The sequence below is a fragment of the Hemiscyllium ocellatum genome, chromosome 4, assembly GCF_020745735.1.
Source record: "Hemiscyllium ocellatum isolate sHemOce1 chromosome 4, sHemOce1.pat.X.cur, whole genome shotgun sequence".
NCBI classification, from domain to species: domain Eukaryota; kingdom Metazoa; phylum Chordata; class Chondrichthyes; order Orectolobiformes; family Hemiscylliidae; genus Hemiscyllium; species Hemiscyllium ocellatum.
Window position 1 is genome coordinate 111,014,293 of NC_083404.1, and position 16,344 is coordinate 111,030,636.

At 40.2% G+C, this 16,344-nt stretch overlaps 1 protein-coding gene across 3 annotated transcripts in view; it reads left to right on the forward strand.

Moving 5' to 3' along the window:
* Positions 1-16,344, forward strand: part of rhpn1 (rhophilin, Rho GTPase binding protein 1) — a 95,866-nt gene that overhangs the window by 9,222 nt on the left and 70,300 nt on the right. For 2 of the 3 annotated variants that reach the window (XM_060824455.1, XM_060824456.1), the window contains exons 2-3: positions 8,121-8,236; positions 15,958-16,086. In XM_060824455.1, the coding sequence (XP_060680438.1) occupies positions 8,121-8,236; positions 15,958-16,086 (245 nt within the window). The remainder of the gene's footprint in view (positions 1-8,120; positions 8,237-15,957; positions 16,087-16,344) is intronic. The other variant, XM_060824457.1, reaches the window with a different exon arrangement.

Here is a 16,344-nt window from a genome sequence, read left to right on the forward strand (position 1 = left end):
CAATCCTCAGGAACCGACCCCAAATCTATCAAACTCTGGAAAATAATCACCAACGCATCCACGATTTCCCGAGCCACCTCCTTCAGTACCCTGGGATGTAGACCATCAGGCCCCGGAGACTTACCAACCTTCAGACCTAACAGTCTCTCCATCACCAAATCCTGGCAAATCTAGATTCCCTAAGTTCAGGTCCTTCAGCCACTGTTACCTCAGGGAGATTGCTTGTGTCTTCCCCAGTGAACACCGATCTGAAGTACCCATTTAATTCTTCTGCCATTTCTTTGTTCCCCGTATTATATTCCCCTGTTTCTGTCTTCAAGGGCCCAATTTAAGTCCTAACCATTTTTTTGCCTTGCACATACTTAAAAAAGCTTTTACTATCCTCCTTTATATTATTGGCCAGTTTACCCTCGTACCTCATTTTTCCTCTGCGTATTTCCTTCTTAGTAATCCTCTGTTGCTCTTTAAAAGCTTCCCAGTCCTCCGTTTTCCCACTTATCTTTGCTATGTTATCCTTTCTCTCTTTTAACTTTATATGTTTCTTAACTTCCCTCGTCAGCCACAGCCGCCCATGCCTCCTCCTGGGATCTTTCTTCCTTTTAGAATGAACTGATCCTGCAACTTCTGCATTATACACAGAAATATCCGCCATTGTTCCTCCACGGTCATCCCTGCTAAGGTATTGCACCATTGAACTTTGGCCAGCTCCTCCCTCATAGCTCCATAGTTCCCTTTATTTAACAGAAGTACTGTCACTTCCGACTGTACCCTCTTCCCCCTCAAATTGCAGATTGAAGCTTAATGTATTATGGTCACTACTTCCCAATGGCTCCTTCACTTCATGGTCTCTGACCAATTCTGGTTCATTACACAATACCAGATCCAGAATTGCCTTCTCCCTGGTTGGCTCCACCACCAGCTGCTCTAAGAATCCATCTGAGGCAGTCCACAAAGTCTTGAGGTCCAATACCATCCTGATTCTCCCAGTCTACCTGCATGTTAAAATCCCCCATAACAACTGTAGTAACATCTTTGCGACAGGCCAATTTCAGCTCCTGATTCATCTTACATCTGACATCCGGACTATTGTTTGGGGGCCTGTAGATGACTCCCAAGAGGGTCTTTTTACCCTTAGTATTTTGCAGCTCTATCCACACTGACTCTACATCCCTTGACTCAAGGTCCCCCCGCGCAAGGGACTGAATATCCTCCCTTACCAACAAGGCCACCCCACCCCCTCTGCCTGTCAGTCTGTCCTTACGATAGCACGTGTAGCCTTGAATATTCATTTCCCAGACCCTGTCCGCTTGAAGCCACGTCTCAGTTATCCCCACAATATCCTATCTGCCAATTTCCAAAAGATTACTAAGAAGGAAATACGCAGAGGAAAAATGAGGTACAAAGGTAAACTGGCCAATAAGAGCCTCGAGCTCATCCATCTTATGTCTAATGCTTCGTGCATTCATATATAGTATTTTTAATTTGTTACTGCTCTCACCCTTCCCATCAACCCCTATTTCACTCAACCTTACAGCATGATCCCTTTCCGAGTTTTCTGCTTCATTGATATAGTTGTCTTTCTTGACTTCTCTTGTTCTAACTTTCCCTTCAATTTCCTTTTTAAACATCCAGTTTGTCCCCTCCCCCCTGCTACTTAGTTTAAATGTAGCGGTGTTGCAGTAGAAAACCTGCTTGCCAGAATGCTGGTCCCTAACCTATTAAGGTGCAAACCGTCTCTCTTGTAGAATTTATGCTTACCACAAAATATACCCCAGTGATCCAAGAACTTAAATCCTTGCTTCCTGCACTAGTTCCTCAACCACCCGTTCAAGTCCATTATCTCCCTGTTTCTGGCCACACCAGCCCGAGGAACTGGAAACAAACCAGAGATAATCACCTTGGACCTCCTGCTTTTCAGCCGCCTTCCTAATTCTGAGGTCCGCTGTAGTATGTTCCTCCTCTTATTCCCGACATTATTTGTGCCGACATGTACCACCACCTCTGGCTCTTTACCCTCGTCCTTGAGGATTTCCCGCACTCTGTCCACGATGTCTTTCACCCTGGCACCAGGAAGGCAACACACCATCCTTAAATCCCGTCTGCTGCCACAAAAACCAAGGTCAGCTCCTCTCACGATGGAGTCCCCTATTACCACGGCTCTATGCAACTCTTCCGCTCTGCCTCCGCGCCAACTTTTGATTGACAGACCTGGCCGCCTTGCGAACTGGCAGTGTCATCAGTCTCTACTGTTTCCAAAAGCTTCAACTTGTTCCTGATGGGTACTTCTCCCGGGGTCTCTTGCACCTGTCTCCTCTCTGCTGCCTTCATCGTCTGCTCTCTTCTGGCATGATTGGTGTAATAACCTCGCTGAAGGTCTTGTCCAGAAAGATCTCGTTCTCTTGGATGAGCCTAAGGTCCTTGAGTTCTTTCATCAGCACTACAATATGCTCGGTCAATAGCTGAATGTGCACACACTTTCCACACATATACGAGCCAGACACACCAGATTGTTGACCTCCCACATCAAGCATATAGCGCACTGAACTAGCTGGGCAGTCATGTCTTCACCTTCTTCAACTGTGGCGTAATCACTTCACTCAACCGCCTTGTCAAAGACTCCTGAGCTGAAGCCTCACTCTTCGATCCAAACTTCCTTAAACCCTCTTTTTGTGGCAAGTCTGTGGACTCTTAATTTAGGTTAGAGGACAAGGGAGGGAGACCCTACTTTGTAGGACCTGGGGTTTAGAACACACCCACTCTAATAGCAATCACTTATCTTCCCGACCGGCTTTGCACTCCGCCTGAACTTCTGCCCAACTCCCGCCGCTCTCTGCTGCGAGAAGAAGCTAAATTTGAGACAGGCTGGCACCAGGTGCTTTTGGGTTGAAAAGCTGCCTGGCAAAAAGCTTTTCAATGCTTATGTTGTAGTTTGTCACAGAACTGAGAATAGGAATTTAACACTGATCACAGACCTTCAGAAAATCTAGAGGCAAAGGGAGGTCTTTGCCTTTCTCACTATGGGTGCAAAAAAGCACTCAAAATTTCATCTTTTTGGATTTTTTATCTCAAACAAAGATCTAGGTCCAACTGACCGACTACTAAATTAGGGAACTTCTATCACTGAGGTCAACAGCAGTGATAACGTTAAGAATAAAAAAAACTGAGAAAGTCACCTCATTCACCCTTGTGGTTTGGATTCTTGACCTGTAGAATTTGTTCCTTTTTTATACCTGTGTTTTCTAAAGAGCTAGCTAATCTGTACTCTGTGCATGCATGCGCAGGGTTTAACGGGGCTATAGTTTAAACTTGTATTATGGTAGTCATTTAACCCATTTTGGAAACTATTAAAGGATGTGTCTGTCTGTATTTTTTTTGCTTGTTTATTGATGAAACTTGATATGAGCTTTGTTATGAAGTTGAAGGTGTGCACTGTACCTTTTGAGAAAGTGAATGCAGATACCTGTCATGCGACTGACTAGCAGTCTGAGTGTACTAGAAAATTGAAAATATGTCACATTTGGCTGTGAAACAAATACCTGACTTTTGATTGCTATGTTTTCACAACAGTTCAAATTTAACCAACCAGTTTAAATTATGCTCCAGGATTCTAAAACCCAATCGAATTTGTGTTTTACTATATTGACAACATCAAACCATTGAGCCAGTCTTTGAAAGCTAGGGCTTTCAAAGAAGCAGACATTTTGATAGCCAAAGAGAGCGACAAACTGCCATCCCGAGAGAGAGAGAGAGAGACTGCTATTCAAAACACTGTCTATCTTTTTTTCACATGAAACATCTTTGCAGCAAAAGACCAAAGATGACCCAGGGAGATGTGCAGCAGAAGAAGACTAACACAGATGACAGCTGCTGTCTGGTTTTGAAAATTGTTGATGTAGTTTTAAGAGGGTTTTTTATTGGATCAGTGTTGTTATAAAGTTGGAGATAGATTGCAAGCGTTTAAGAGAAAGGAGGCTTAAGATTGTAAATAGTTCTTTAATGTTAACTTTTAGACGTAAAGAATACATTTAATATTTTTCCTTTTTAAGTTGTGGAAGTTGAGAATTCTCCGCCACTCATACTTTAACAGCTCACAAGGTGAGGTGAGCTTTTCTGGTTGTTTGGTTTAATTAGCAGAGGGGGTTCACCGCCATATCATAACATTTGTTTGTCCTAAATAGCAATTAACGTTAAACAAATTAATTTCTATGGTGATTCAGTTGATCAATATGATGACTCATGGAATAGTAGGGCTTGATTCCCAGTGCACCACTTTCAACAGGATCATGACAATATAATATATACCTGTATTCTGTTGTTCAAATGTTAATGCTGTAATTAAGGTCTCATACCCTGAGGAAAATCTTGCGACAACAGTGAAATAACAACATCTGGTCAGAGCAAAGGCTATTGAAAATATTTTTATCTACACTTGTTTACAAAATCAACTAAATTGCCACTGTTATGTAACAGTGGAATGTAGTATCTTTGGAATTGAAATTGCGAGCATAAACCTCTTTGAAGGTGATGTGACAGATTTACGATTGAGCATGTATGAACGTGCAGAGCTTATATATATCCTCAGCAGTAATGAAATTCAGTTATGTTAATAAATTTGCATTACTCTTGGAGCAGAGAAGGATAAGGGGACTTTTTTTTTATTCCTTCATGGGATGACTGTGCAGTTGGTAAGGAAAATGTTAGTTGCCCATTCCTAATTGTACTTGACAAGGTGATGGTAAACTGCCGCCTTGAACCACTGCACTACATCTGCCTTTCCAAAATGCTGCACTTCACATTTATCCAAATTAAACTCCATCTGCCATTCTTTGGCCCATTGTCCCATCTGAACAAGGTCCCATTGTACTCGAAGGTAACCTTCACTGGCCACTACACCTCCAGTATTAGTGTAATCTGCAAGCTTGAAATTGTGTTGCTGGAAAAGCGCAGCAGGTCAGGCAGCATCCAAGGAGCAGGAGAGTCGATGTTTCGGGCATGAGCCCTTCTTCAGGAATCTGCAAGCTTACTAACCATTCCTCCTATGTTCACATTGAAGTCATTAATAAACTGTCAAAGCTGACCCGGCACCGATCATGTGGCATTCTGCTGGTCAAGGCCTCCAGTCTAAAAACCAACCTTCCACCAGCCCTGTCTGTTTTCACTTTGCCAAAAATCTAGTTGAAGGTGTTGTGACAGAATTACAATTGAGCATGTACTAATATCAAATCTTTGGAGAGGGTGAACAGCTGATTTTGATAGAATTGGTTGTGTCTGCCTTAGCCAACAGGCAGCTTCCAACACAAAATAAGCCAATTTGTGCAGCATCAAACATTCAAAACTGGCTCTTTTTAGAGAGATGCACGGTTTGATGCCTGATACAAGATATTCCAAGCACTGTTCTACTTGGAACTTGTTCCTTGCAAGAGACCACCAAGATGATGATGGAAACGCATTAGGGATATTCTGACACAGCCCCTAAGTGAGAAAGCATCCCTCCAACAGACGGAAGTCCCTGGCTTGTGACTGACCAAAGACTTTGTTGGTAACAGGCAGAGGAATATTTGAGGAAATGCCGAAACTGCCTAATAACAAATCTGAGCAACTTTTCAAACAACAATCGTCCCACATATAGTCGAGGTTACAGATCGAATGTGGTTCTTATTCCAGAATCTCAGTACTCCATGAACTGGGTGGAAGCAATTGAACTGGGGGAATTCTATAATCAATTTAATGGTATTGTAGTCATGGCGATTATATAGCTGGTTCAAAGGGAATCTTGTGGCAGAGTGATTGTACCCCTACCTTTAAACCAGAAGGTCTGGGTTCAAGTCCTCTTTGTCACAGAGGTGTTATGTATTTTCAGAACAGGTTGTATTAAACACTTTGCTTATGGCCAGTTCACTTTCTCCTTGGTAATTCTCAAGATGTTGATAGTGGAGGATTAAGTAATGGTAAAACATTAAATGTAAAAGTGAAATGGATAGATTCTATCAATGTTTGAGATGGTCATTGTCCCATGCTTCTGTGCTTTAACTGCTACTTGCCACTTGTCAGTCCAAGCCTTAATCTTGTTCCACAGTGGATCAGGGGTTAGCACTGCTGCCTCACAGCGCCAGGGACCTAGGTTCGATTCTAGCCTCTGGCGACTGTGCAAACTCCACATGGACATTCTCCCTGTGTCTGTGTGGGTTTCCCCGGGTGCTCTGGCTTCGTTCCACCGTCCAAAGATATGTAGGTCAGGTGAATTGGCTGTGTTAGGTGCATTAGTCAGAGGGAAATTGGTCCGGGTGGGTTACTCTTCAGAGGGTTGGCGTGGACTTGTTGGGCCAAATGGCCTGTTTCCACACAGTGTGGAATCTAATGCTTTCAGAGAGGATATGATTAGTACTGAATATTGTGCAAATCATTAGCAAACTTTCCCGTCCAAAAGGGTGGCACTGGTAATGCACAGCAGGTCAGGCAGCGTCTGAGGAGCAGGAGAGTTGACATTTTGAGCATAAGCCCTTCACCAGGAATGCTTATGCCCGAAACGTCAACTGTGCTGCTTCTCAGAGGTCGCTGTGCTTTTCCAGCAGCACACTTTTTGACTCTGATCTCCAGTACCTGCAGTCCTCACTTTTTCCTATTCCCAGTTTTAACCTTTTTATGAAGGGAAGTTTTTGGTTTTGTCATCACTTTGGTATATCTATCATATGCTGCTTCTGGTGTTTGGTATGCATATAGTCCTATGTTGTGACTTACCCAAAAATGAGGTATAACCTGGTTATGCCTAGTGCTGTTTCTGGCTACCTTCCTGCATTCTTTATTGAACTAGAGTGGATTCCCTGTTTTGTTGGTAATGACAGAGTGAAGGAAATGCGACACACAGGGTATACTTTGTGGTTGACTGGAATTCTACTGCTTCTAATGGTCCACAGTGGAAATTCAGTTTTCAGTTACTGAATTTGTTCTGAAGCTGTCTCATTTAGCATCTGGGTAGTACCACACAATACTGTTTGGTATCCATGATGAAGGGCTTTTGCTTAAAACTTCGATTTTCCCACTCCTTGAATGCTCCCTGACCTGCTGTGCTTTTCCAGCACCACGCCCTTGACTCTAATCTCCAGCATCTGCAGTACTCACTTTCACCACACAATCCTAGTCATCCCTACCTTTCGCTATAATAGATGTATCTGCGACAGATTGCAAAGGGTAGGGCTGAGTTTTGTTTCCTCAGCACATGCGCATACCATGTCTGGCAGATATGTGTTTCAGGACTTGGCCATTTTGGTTAGCAGTGATGCTACCAAGCCACTTGTGATAATGAACATTGTATTCTTTGTTGGGGGATTTCAGTTTGGTTTCTTTCTACATTCAGTGCTTCCTCCACCTGGGAGTTTGGAATGACACACAGTTCAGACCAAGTAAGGACAATAAATTTCCTTTCCTAAAGGACATTATAAACCACATGGATTTTTACAACAGTCAGTGATAGATAAAGGTCATCTTTTGATGGAGTCACCAGACTCAACATTAATTCAGTTCTGCTGCCACAGATGCTGACAGACCCGCTGAGATTCTCCAGTAATTTCTGTTTTAGTTGCAGATCTCCGACAGCCACAGTTATTTGTCTCATATCAGATTATTTTTGTTCATTTACTTGAATTTAAATTCCATTGGTTACTGTGCTGGGTTTTTGAACCTGTGTCTCACTGTGATCACTAGCAACACTAAAGCTGTGCAACCAACTTATCAGATTTGTTGAAAAGTTTCAAAGATTTTGACGAATAGAAAGCTGGATTGCTAACTCCTGTTCCTAGTTCCTATGTTCAAGTATTACAAGAAACTATTTTTGCTGGTAAGCATGTTAATAGATTACATTGAAGATAATTGGCAAAAGAATTCTGAGCATTCAACGAGGGAGAGGGAATATGTAGATGAAGTTTTTTTATGCACAAATAGTTATTAATGAAATTCATTGGCTGAAAAGTTGTTTTAAACACATTGTGGACAGAGATTAGGGAATGAAACTGATTATTGGCTGTTTTGAAAGGCTGTATAAAGGCATAATAGACCAAGTAGTTTGTGCTGTAAGAATATTTATACCTTTTTATGAACAATCACTTTCTTGATTCAATTTACAGGGTTGTGATCCCTTTGCACAGACTCAGCGGAGCAAACTACAGCATCGTCGAGCTCGGATTAACCAGCAGATTAACAAGGAGATGCGAATGCGAGCAGGAGCCGAAAATCTGTTTCGGTGAGTATTGCATGTCATTTGATATTGGCCAATTGCAGGATTTGGCCTATAAACCTGATTGTCTGAATGTACTGTTTTAATTTTTGATTCTCATAGACACAATAAAAGTGGTATGTCACACTTTGATCCTAGAAAGCTTTCTTATTTTCAGGGCATAACTTGTACACACTATTGTCCTCATCCACCATGCCACTTTCAGTTGCGTTTTTTTCATGGGTCAGACAAAATATTTTAGCCACCTTAGAAAAACAGCACTGATTACAACTATATATAGAGGGTCAATGTATGCTGGTATTATTGACCAGACCAAACTCCATCAAAATTTATTAAGAAGATAGTCTAGACCCTAACTTGCTCATATTTTTAAAAGATAGTTATAAGGTGTTGCTTTGGATTGGTGAAACTACCATTTTAAGCAAAACACATTTTATTTTAACTGTAGTATAAAAATACAGACAAAATAAAAAGAATTGGTTTTACTGTAATTCTGTTGAAATGCTGAACAAAGTATATACATTAACTACTACTAATTAAATGTTCCAATATTAGTAACATTCCATAATCAACCCTTGGCAAAAGCAAATTCAATAACACAGATTGTCTCTCTTGCAATTCTAGCAGCAGGAAGAGAACCTCCACTTTTAACTGCATCAGAGAGAGAAATAAGAGCTTCCACATCCAGCTTCAAGACCCCCAGCAACAACTAAAAATCCTAGTTATCTGAAAGATGGGCGGCACATGCTCCCCATGTCTCTGTGGGTTTCATCTGGGTGCTCCAGTTTCCTCGCACAGTCCAAAGATGTGTAAGTTAGGTGGATTAGCCATAGGCAGTGCAGGGTTACACTGATGGGTAGGGGGGGTTAGCCTGGGTGAGATGTTCTTCAGAGAGTAGGTATGGATTTGTTGGGCCAAGTGGCCTGTTTCCACACTCTAGGGATTCTATGACCAATATAATGATGAGCTTGACCACACCCATTTAGGCTGCTTCTACTGATCTAGAGTTAAAATGCTCTAAAGCCTGTCAAGCTGTTTACTTTATTGGCTTTGACTGTTTGTCACCTGTGGCACATACTTTCTTTTTTAAAATACAAATCAGGTCAAAAAACAGGTCTTAAAGCTATAGTATTGCCACACTGGCCACACACCAAATTCATTCAGCTCTCTTTTGAATGTATTCAGTCATTGTGTACACCAGCATTTTATTTCCTGGTCGGCAATTCTATCCTTTGAAATGATGAGAATTTCTCTAAGCATCTCAATTCTGTGATTGCATGTTTATATCAAGCTCTTTACCCACCTGTAATGGATCTAATAAAACTTTCATTGAGAAGCACGGTGAAATTTCCTCACATTCTGTAATTTTCCAGAGTAAACAGCCCTGATTTTCTTTTCTCTCTCAATCATAGTAGCTAAGATGTGGAGGTGCTGGTGCTGGTGTTGGACTGGGATGCACAAGGTCAAAAGTCTCTCAATACCAGGTTATGGTCCAACAGGTTTATTTGCAATCACAAGCTTTCAGGCTGACTAAGGGACAGTGCTCTGAAAGCTTGTGAATTCAAATAAAACTGTTGAACTATAACCTGGTTTCATGTGACTTTTGACATAGTAGCTAAGAACCTTCTTTTAAGGTAATTATTGATTTCATACTGAAATGTTACAGAGCTTTTGTTAATCATCTTTCTTTTTGTCAGTAAATGGGATTTGGATATAGCAAATTATGCCAGCATTTATTACCCATCCTTCATTGTGCTGCAGTGATATGGTTAGCTGCCATCTTGAATTGTGACATTTCTTGAGTGGAGCACCCACAATGCTCTTGGGAGGGAGTTGCACGACTTTGACCTGTAACAGTGAAGCAACTGCCATTATAGTTACAAACCACGATGTTTCTAAATAGTGTAGCCAGGCAACTGCTCTGAGGACCCGTACACATCAACTGGCATGCCGACGCAATTCCCAGCATTGACTTCTGATCTTGAAAGTCGCTGCCATGCACAGATCTCTGAGGAGAAAACAAAATATAAGAAATGTAGGTTGAGTCAGCATGGTGTGTGACTTGGAGGGGAGTTTGGAAGGTTGTACCTTTGCATCTGTTGCCTATGATCTTTCAAGATGTTAGAGGTCTTGGGTTTGGAAGCTGTTATACAAAAGCATCTTGAGTTACTGCAGTGCCTCTTGTGAATGGTACACACTGATGTTGCCATGTGTCAATGATGAAGTGAGTAAATCTTGATGGTAATGGATGGGCAACCAGTTAAATGGCTTGCTTTATCCTGGATGCTATCATGCTGCTTGTATTGTTGGAGCTGCACTTATTCAGGCAAGTGCAGAACATTCCATCACATTACTGACTTCTGCTTTGTCATTGGTGGACAAGCATTGGGGAGGTAGAAGTAACTCACTGCGCTGTCATAGCCACATTATGTATATCACTAATCCAGTTCCATTTCTGATGAGTGGTAGCCTCTGGATGTTGATGGCAAGGGTTTCAGTGATGGTAATGGCATTGCACGTCAAGAGATGATGCTGAGCTTCTCGCTTGTTGGAGATGTTGTTTTCCTTAGAGCCAAGGAAATTGAGAGGGGACAGGATTAAGCTAATATGAGGAGGATTTTTTTAAATTCATAGAATCCCTACAATATGGAAACAGACCATTTGACCCAACAAGTCTACCCCACCTCAGAGTACCCCACCCAGACCCATTCCCCTACCCTATTACTCTACATTTACTCCTGACTAATGCACCTAACCTACACATCCCTGAACACTATGGGCAACTTAGTATGGCCAATTCACCTAACCAGTACATATTTGGATTGTGGGAGGAACTGGAGCACCCGGAGGAAGCCCACATAGATACGGAGAGAATGTGGAAACGCCACACAGACAATTGTCCAAGACTAGAATCTAACCCGAGTCTCCGGCAGCAGTGCTAACCACTGTGATGCCCCACAGATAGGGTAGACATGAAGGAACTATTCTGCTTAATGAGTGATCATTGACGAGTGGGCGTAGATTTAAGGTTTGTGGCAGAAGGTTTAAAGGAGATGTGAGGAAAAACTTTTTCACCCAGAAGGTGATGGAATGCTGCCTGTAAGGCAGAAACTCTAATATTACTTAAGAAATATTTGGATGTACAATTCTGATGCCAACACATACAAGACTGTAGGTTAAGTGCTGGAAAATGGGATTAGAATAGTTAGGTGGTTGGTTTCAACTGGCGTGGATGCAGTGGGCTGAAGAGACTTTTCTGTGCTAAAGTTCCCTGACTCTGACAGATTGAGTAGGTTGGGCCTGAAGTCATTGGAATTTGGAAGGATGATATGTAACCTTATTAAAACATGCAAGATTCTTAGGGGCTTTGACAGGGTAGTTATGGTAAGGTTGTTTGCCCTTGCGGGAGAGTTTAGGATAACATTGCAAAAACTCAGAATAAAGGGTCATGCTTTTAAGACCGATGAGCAGGAGTTTCTTCTGAGTGCCATGAATCTGTAGAATTCTGTATTGTAGAGGCCTGTGTAGGTAAATAAGCATATTTTTGGATGAGATAGACAGACAAATTTTTAATCTATAAGTGGATTGAAAGTTATGGGACAAAGGCAGGAGGTGGAGTGAGGATGATCAGATCAGCCATTGAATGGAGCTACATACTGTGGGTAAAATGGCCTACTTCTGTTTCCTTTGCTTGTATTTAATTACTCTTTATTCCCTGAGATTTTTTCATAATTATCTTTGATTTATGTTCTCTAATTTTCAATTCTTTCACAAGTGAAAATATTCTCTGCACTTCTATCAAAACCATTCTTTAATTTTAATCCATCTCTATCTCAAAATTAATGCCCAAGGAACAGGAAACATAAAATGTTGACAAAGAAAAAACTGCAAAAAATTGAAATATCAAGAAATATGAAGAATTACAGTTTACATGTTAGAAGAAAAATACATTTCAAGGGTAATATAGGCTCCTCAAAACAAAAGTAGCAAACAACTCAATGGTATACCTTGTTATGAAGGTGTAGGTGTGTACTGTACTTCTTGAGAGAGCGAGAAAGCTAGCAAGGAAGTAGTGTGCTGAACAATTTAAAAATGTAACCTTTGGTTGAAACAGCTGGAGTTGTTGCCATGGAACAAAAACAAATTCAGATTTGGTCAGTTAGTTCAAATTATGCCCATATATGAAAATCCAATTGAATTTTAATTTTACTGTTTGGATAACATCAAACCAATGAAATGATCCAAGGAATGGAATATGATCCAAGGAATGGGATATGTTTTGGAGTGTAAAATTGGACATTTTGAAAAGTTAGGGGGAGATTAGCAAAGGGCACCAATAAATAGCCCTCTGAAACGTACCTGTTCATAAGAAAAGTTGTGTAGCAGAAGACTGAAGAAAAGACGACCCAGGAAAATCTGCAAAGCAGAATCGACAAACCTGGCTAGTTTTGCAAAGTGATTTTCTTTTTGCTAAATCCTTAATTGAGGTTTTTACTTTTATTGGACCAGCATTATAGAGTCTGAGGAAAAGGATAGATTTAGGAGAAAGGAGTTGTAATTAGTTGTTGTTTTAATGTTCTCTGTTAGACTTAAAGAATAAACGTGTTAATTTTTACTTTAAATGGTGACCTCTGGGATATTTCTTTGCCTCTCGCAATTTAACAGATTAAGCCACGAGCTTCTCTGTGTCGGGTTTAAATTTAGAAGGGTTTATCCCATGTCGTAACAACTTACTAAATTGTTACTGCAGCTTAATTCTTTGTGACAATGACTGCAGCTGCATTAATCTGGTAGTCCTGTCCGTGAACATGGCACTTAGTTTGCAGGAGGTAGGTAGCTCAGATTCCAAATTGCACACCTGTGGTTCACGGAGGTAGCTGTCCATATAAAATTGCAATTGCCAACTTTTATAATTTTTACCAGCTAGGAATAGGAAATACAATGTGTGCGCAAATTTGACCTAATCTAACTAAGAATTTTGAGTAGTTTTGATCGACAAGGTACACTTTTGGAAGATACAGTACTCCTTTTGTATATTAATCCAAGACACATTTTGTGGGAGCTGAAAATGAGTTGCTGGATGCTGCCTGACCTGCTGCGCTTTTCCAAAGAGCAGGAGAATCAACATTTTGGGCATGAGCCCTTCTTCAGGAAATCACATTTTGTGAGAGGTCAAATGTCCTTTGGGGCTTGTAAATGAGGACATGAATGTGTGTGGAAAGTACACAAACTGTTGGAAGGGTTAACATTTATTGGAGAGGTCAAAAGCTGTCATCAAGACATTTTAAGGCACCTTCTCAAATTTGAAAGAAAATTTACCTGAGTGCCTTTTTTTGAAAAACAAAATCCATTGCTTACTATTCACACTCTGTTGACATAAACCTGAGGGTGTCATGACAGTATTAATGTTGTCTGACTTACATTTCCAAGCAGTTATATACTGCTTGGTGGAATTATGAATTCCATAGCTTGTTTTTATATGGAGTTGAAGTTAAATGTAGTCAGTAGATCACTCAAACTTGAACTCAAATTTATTTTATCTCAGCATGGGTCAGAGGCCTGTCCTTAGTCGCAAAGGCGTGGATTGGGGTATAGAGGCTATAAAGGACAATGGAGGTGCGTACAAAGACATAGGTTATCATGGAGGGTATGAGAGGGCATTAGTATGAAGAGCCATTAGATGAGGTTTGAGTCTTTAAGGTGGCATGGACAGGGCCTGGGATTGTGTAGTGTGAGAGCGGTATGAGGGCTGAAGCTCGTTAATGTTGCATTGTGTTTTTAAATATTGGGACAGAGTACTGGTGTACCAAGACCGACCTTCTACTGAACTGAATCCACATGTACCAGACCTGTTTCTCTGCTTTTGAGAGTCATCTATCATGATTCCCAGAAATTGAACTCTGTCCTAGAATGAAAATATGAAAAGCTGGCACGTTTTCTTCATTGGTAGAGCATAAACAGAAGTGACCTGCAGTGAAAATTCAGCTCTGTCAGTTTTCACAGATGAGGGAGAGGATGTTATACCTGAAATTTGAAAGAACTATAACTCACTGAAATCAATGTAGGAAAGGAAACAGTGTTAGAAGTAATACTGGCAATAAAGAAAAGAATTGGGAGGAACAAGTGTAACATAATGGAAGGTCAGGGAAAGGTGAGAGAGTAAAGGAGATTAGAGATCCTCCTCACTTCAGCAGCATAAAATCCATCACTTTTCCATTTCTTTAGTTCCTATTGGACTCAAAAATGTTTTCAGCTTTCACATATGTTGCTGGGCCTTATCAGCAATTACTGCTTTTTATTTCCGATGTCCAGCATCTGCATTAATTTACTCTGATTAAAGCTTGACAATTGAACTTTGTGCACCAGAAGAGGTGTAGGCAGCTTTATGGAATACCCAGATGTACCATGCCAGAACTGACTATTCAAGTGGAAGAGTCCATAGATTTGAAGGAATGCTGTGACTGTTGCTTTATGAATTCATCCCACTTGTTACTCTGTGGATTATCAAAAATTAATCTGCTCCAGGAGCTCAATTTTTAAAGTTGCCATTTTACCTCATCAGCTTTTCATGATTAATTAAAATACACATTTATTTCTCTCCTTTGCCATAATTCATACGTGGAGAGTGAGTGTTTTTGTTTGATACAGAATGCAGGAAGCAATAGGAAGAATACCAACAGGGTGCTGGAGAAATTCAACATGGCAGCATCTGTGGAGAACAGATTTACTGTTTTGAGTCCAATATGATTCTTACCTACTCCAGTGTTTTGTCCTTTTTTTAAATTTCATTGTCTCCAGCATTTGCAATACCTTTTTATTTGAGTAATAATAGGATGTTGAGGGGGCAATTCAAATATTTCATGAGTAATATTTGCAGAATTTTTCTAAAATTAAAAGAAATGGCATTTAAATCAAACTACAAAATATGAAACAAAATAACTTACCTCATTGCACAGCTCCCTGAATGTACTTGGTTTTGGTCACATATCTCAAGTTTGCTCTTTGTTACAGACAATACAGAAGGGCAGTCAGATAGACATTCATCTCACTGCTACATTTTCTAATGGGCAAGAAAATACACTTATGAGAAAGAAGCAGGTTTAGCCCTTTTGTCAGTCTTTGGTCCAGTGTTAAAAACTGAAAATATGTGTACGCTGTTTTTGTTTATCCACTCTTTCTAGACTTCCAATACTATAACAGCTTACAACTATATAATGCTCTTAATATAGATGATCTACTGCTGTGACTTTGTTAATGCTACTTTTGTATCTGATTTCTGATTGCTTTTACGTGCATAAAATCATTCCGAGATCCCTTTGTGCCTTTTTTTACCAGCATGGATGAGATTGAGAATGTGACTTGTAGTATAAGAAAGAATTTTCATTTATTTATAGTTTCCTGTTACATAATATAATAAGATCTCTACATCTACTGTAGCTAGCATACAGAGCCTTGATTTAAGATGTCACCAAAAGACTCAGATGATTTAGTATTACTCCACCCTAAATTATTCAGGCTTGATTTTGTCATCAAGCCTGTGGTCAAACTTTAATGTTTAATTTCTGAGTTGGAGACAAAAATAATTATATGTTCAGTTTTTTGACGCATTGAAATTTCACTGCTATGAATACGTTGCCTTTTTTCTCCAATTTATTGATGACAAATATTTCTAAATGATTGTCATGTGGAATGGTTTTTTAATTCATTTTTAAACTTCAATGTTTCAGGGCTACAACTAACAACAAGGTGAAGGAAAATGTGGCTCTGGAATTGAGTTTTGTGAACTCCAACTTGCAGCTTCTGAAGGAAGAACTAGAGGAACTGAACAGCTCTGTGGAAGTTTATCAAAATGGAAAGTAAGTATTTTCTACACTCTGACTTTATATAATCTTGAAATTAATCCTAGAACTTGCACTCAGTTTAGCAAACTTATTTTTGTTTTAACAAATGTATTAGAAACATTCACCATTCACCTTCTGTCTGTAGTGCGGTATGTTTCATCACTTGTGTTTTATTTTGATTTGTGATTTTGATTTTTAGATGTATGTTTAGTTTTATTGTTAAGGTATACTTGGACTGAAAGCTTGTATGCTAAACAAATGTAATTTAAGATT